Source organism: Ornithodoros turicata, chromosome 8 (assembly GCF_037126465.1).
Source record: "Ornithodoros turicata isolate Travis chromosome 8, ASM3712646v1, whole genome shotgun sequence".
Taxonomy (NCBI): domain Eukaryota; kingdom Metazoa; phylum Arthropoda; class Arachnida; order Ixodida; family Argasidae; genus Ornithodoros; species Ornithodoros turicata.
This window is the reverse complement of record NC_088208.1, coordinates 14,717,020-14,720,987: the sequence shown is the minus strand read 5'-3', so window position 1 is coordinate 14,720,987 and position 3,968 is coordinate 14,717,020. Positions and strand designations below refer to the sequence as shown.

Below are 3,968 nucleotides of genomic sequence, written 5' to 3'. Positions count from 1 at the left end.
ATGAAAATTGAAGCTCCTTTAGGAAGAAAAATAGCGTCCATTTCCGAGGATTGGATCACGTTGGGTACCTCCCTCACAATCTATGACGTCAAGGGAAAACCTGCATTAAAAGTTACTGGCTCCATCCTCCCATCGTATTATTCCGGCATGGTCGCCACGGAAGTGTTCAAGGTATGTTAACGTAGTGTCAGCAATGCATGGCTGAAGTGAAGGATGGGTATAAATACGTTTTTGAGTATTTAATATAAATACAAAATCCTTTGTTGAGAGGTATTTAAGTAAGAAAATACAAATACAGTATTTAAACACAGTGACTACTGCCATAAATACCGTGAAGCTGACTAAGTTTTCACGGCACCGCCTGTTTGAGCACACATTGAAGCCCTTGTTTTTAGAGAATGGGTTCAGGATATCAGGTAAGAAAGGATAACGAAAACTTCCAAACCGGTTTTAACCGATATGATATAGGATCGGTACGAATCGGACTGAGGATGAAATCTGCACAAATGTTTAGGAAATCCAGTGCAACTAATAAGGCGTCTATCGCAATACAATGTGCTATCCAGTTAATGCAGGGAAAGATAAAACCTGAAGGAGAACAGTGTCTGTTTGAAATATTGGGCAGCTCTCGTCCTGAGGCAATTCCCCTCATACTTCGTTACCGGTTCACTGGATTTCTACATGTCTACATGGATTTGTCATGGTTTTGCTCCTACATGGTTGTGCTTCTAAGAAAAAAACTTGTGTGGGAACACTTCAGGGAAAAGCTATAATATTTCTAACGAGGACGGCAAATGGACACGATATGAAGAAATATGAAGTGTTCTGACGCCGTTGGTTTGTTAGCAGCGTGTTATAGAGCACCTGACTTTATCCATGTACGCGGGTAGAAATCCAGCAAACCGGAATGCAGTTATGTTCTTCTGTGGTCATATTTCAGTTAAAGCAAGAATATCACATGAACTTGAATAAATAAAAGCTAGTCACATTTGTTTTATGAAGCAGACTTTTATTGTTGATAAATAACACATTCACAGGACAGGAGAGCGGAGGAGGCGTTTCGTTTGCTGGTAGTATAGAGGGTCCGCGGTTATAGCGACTGGCTTGAAAACACAGGGAGTACGTGACATGATTGTTCGCCATGTCATATGTTTTGTGGGTACAGTGTGCGGACCATCGAGGAAGGAAGGAAGGAAGGAAAAAAAATGGGCTCTATGAATGTTCGAGAGAAGTTCGAGAGTGTGGAACAAGTATTAACTGTTAACTTGGTCAAGAACAGTCTCCCCTGACGTTATAGAAAGGAAGAGAGGTTTTCATGTTGCATAGGGTTACTCAGGTCGCACAGAACGCACAAGAATGCGGACGCGCTCACATTGCTTCATTTTCACGCAGAGCAGGGGGCGCTAGTAGTGAGCGGGTGAGGAATGCCTACACAAGTCATGTGTTAACAGAGGGTCCTTTTAAGCTCGCTGGGCGTTCTCTAAGGGCGCGGTTGTACCCGGGAACACTAGGCGCCTGGGCACGCTGCGAGTTCCCCTCTCCGTGAATTCCGAAACTACATGCAATACAGGCAACTGTGAAATCGAAACCGAAAGACTAGCAATGACGTTGCAAGGCTGGCCCCCAAATACAACTTTACCTTTTGGTGGCAGCGCGGCCCCTCTCATTCGATCATCATTGTTGTGTGCACAGTTATGTGCACCTCTACCTTGACAAAAATAAAACTTTACCCGCTTTCAGGTGAAAACAATGGCAGGCACTGTCGTGGGCGAGATAAGGTCAGCACTAGAGGTCATCAGCGTCTCCTTTCCCATTAACCTGGACGTCCACATCAAAGGATGTCTTATCGGGTGCGCCATTTTGGTCGTAAGTGTCTTGGTCTGTTTCCTTGCTGAACAACGCACTCTTCTCAATGATCCACTTCAAATAATAAAAGAGTATGATTTCGGCCGCTTGTCTCGAAATCCAACAAAGTCTTACTTGATAAAATGTTGATTGCTTTCGAAATTAATTCAGGTCAGTAACAAAGCAGAAATGCGTGTGATGAGAATGGTACAACAACCAGATCAGAAGTTCAGATGAACGAACGAACTGCGAACTGCCGAGTCGGTGAGACGTATGGGAGTGAACCAGTTATGCGGCTCTTCAGTACAGCTAGCGAATGAATGGTTGTCTGATTCTTAGATTCCTCTGACTCTTCGATTCAGTAGTATCCTTGTGGAACACGTTCCGGGCCATGAAACTCGCTCAATCACGAGCGGCTCCGATCCGTTTGGAGCCAGTAACCGACCCCGTGGAAAGAGAGCGTCTGTCTCATCTGAGCTGGGGGTTGGAAGTGGGGGCGTTTCTGGGGGAGTTTCTGGGCTGCGCTTCAACGTCGACTGTCACTCTCACACTGTGACTAATCCAGTGTCCGTGAGATGCACGTGTTTCAATGTGTACTGCCTCCAGCTTCCCTTCCCGAGAAACATGCCGCCTAATCAGGCAGGCAGACCTCTCGGGTTCCTCCCAACGACACTCCTCCACTGCCTCCAGCCCCTGCAAACGAATGCTGCGTAGCAGGCCCTCGTAGCTGTCACAAACCTCTCCACATATTTTAAATCGAGATTAAAATATATGAAAAATATGAAAAAAAATCACGACATTGAGAAAGTATGGTCTACAATACCTATAGGCCTCCACAGGTCCAAGGAAGGAAATATTTTTGGGTGCGTCCACCACCTTCATGTATGTGTCACGCCCAATGTGCGGTCCACGTTGTCGGCTGGCGTCTATAGAAGGCTGGGGCAGTAGTTCTTATATAGCCGCGAACTATGCCATAAGCTCACTCGGAATAACTGTAGAAACGTACATATGACAAGTGCTGTATAAACCACGTCAAATTCAAAGTGTCTAACAAACGTAAAGCTCTGTTTTCACCTACAGGCCTTCATGTTTGACTTCAGAGGTTGTGGCTATAACTGGGGGCAAGTATTGCGAACGTATTCACATGCTCCTCGAAGACGGGGGCTCTTCGACTGAAGAAGAGGCAACTGCTTTATACAGGGCTCGGCGTTTCCTCATCCAGAGCTGATCCACGGTGAAAACTGCAGTTCACAGCCAATGATCACTGTGTTCTCAGGGGCAAACAATGTAGTGAGTGCGACATGATCATAGATGCAGGACTATCCTCTGCGTCGAATATATAAAGACCGCATAAATGTGCTATGTAATGTTTTAGATCAGGAATGTGATGAGAGTTAACCCTAGCTAAATGATCACAGTTCAAATCACTGTTTTTGATGATGCGGCCATCGTTACCCGTCCGACAAGCCCCGTGTTTTACGTCGTCGCGGCTCTTTCACAGCGTCAACTGATAAAGGGCTTGCGTCTGGTCACCCCGCGTGTTCCAGATAAATTTAGAAAACTGTCCCTTGCACAGGCATGAACTTGCATTGCAAGTTTGACGGCAAAGGTCGTAGTAAGAGCGGAGAAATGGGCATCGCGAATAGCGCGGCTCTGCCCGCTTCATGTCTTCTAGCTAGGACCTGAGAAAATGCTATTTAAAAGCCTTTTAACGATAACAATCTAAACGTAGTTACCAAATATTAAAACGGCCGGTGGTGCCATTTATTGTGACTTGCTTAGGTAACTTACTATCCTTCAAGTACAATTTTGAGGTACTCTGCACATCACTGGCAGGAAGACATTTTAACATGCGAGGGGAGCCATCGTGTGATGATGAACCATTTCTGTCATTGTATTCCAGGAACCGTTAAAGATTGGTTCACACAGAGCTAACGCTGCAAATCGCTTTTGAATTTCATATCCGTCCCTAAGGTGAAACAACGCTATTACAATCAATTGGTATGACGCAGTCGTGACAGCTGTCATTATCTGCGATATCTCTGGCAGATATAGGGAATAACTAAAAGGGAAGGTGGTGCTGAAGCTGAGTGCGAGAATGAAATACACCCATATTGTATTAG

General features: G+C 45.2%; 1 protein-coding gene across 1 annotated transcript; it reads left to right on the top strand.

Annotated features, from left to right (window-relative positions):
- On the top strand, positions 1-3,309 carry LOC135365975 (phospholipid scramblase 1-like). Its single transcript, XM_064598618.1, has 3 exons — positions 1-171; positions 1,741-1,866; positions 2,926-3,309. The coding sequence occupies exons 1-3, from the start codon at positions 1-3 to the stop codon at positions 3,019-3,021; spliced, it is 393 nt and encodes a 130-aa protein (XP_064454688.1). The 3' UTR covers positions 3,022-3,309.
- The last annotated feature ends 659 nt before the right edge of the window (positions 3,310-3,968 follow it).

Bases quoted from the DNA above. Each gene is read 5' to 3' on its own strand.
- LOC135365975 (XM_064598618.1), top strand. From the start codon at position 1: ATGAAAATTGAAGCTCCTTTAGGAAGAAAAATAGCGTCCATTTCCGAG. The intron at 172-1,740 runs GTATGTTAACGT...ACCCGCTTTCAG, and splicing joins TCGCCACGGAAGTGTTCAAG to GTGAAAACAATGGCAGGCAC. The intron at 1,867-2,925 runs GTAAGTGTCTTG...TTTCACCTACAG, and splicing joins TCGGGTGCGCCATTTTGGTC to GCCTTCATGTTTGACTTCAG.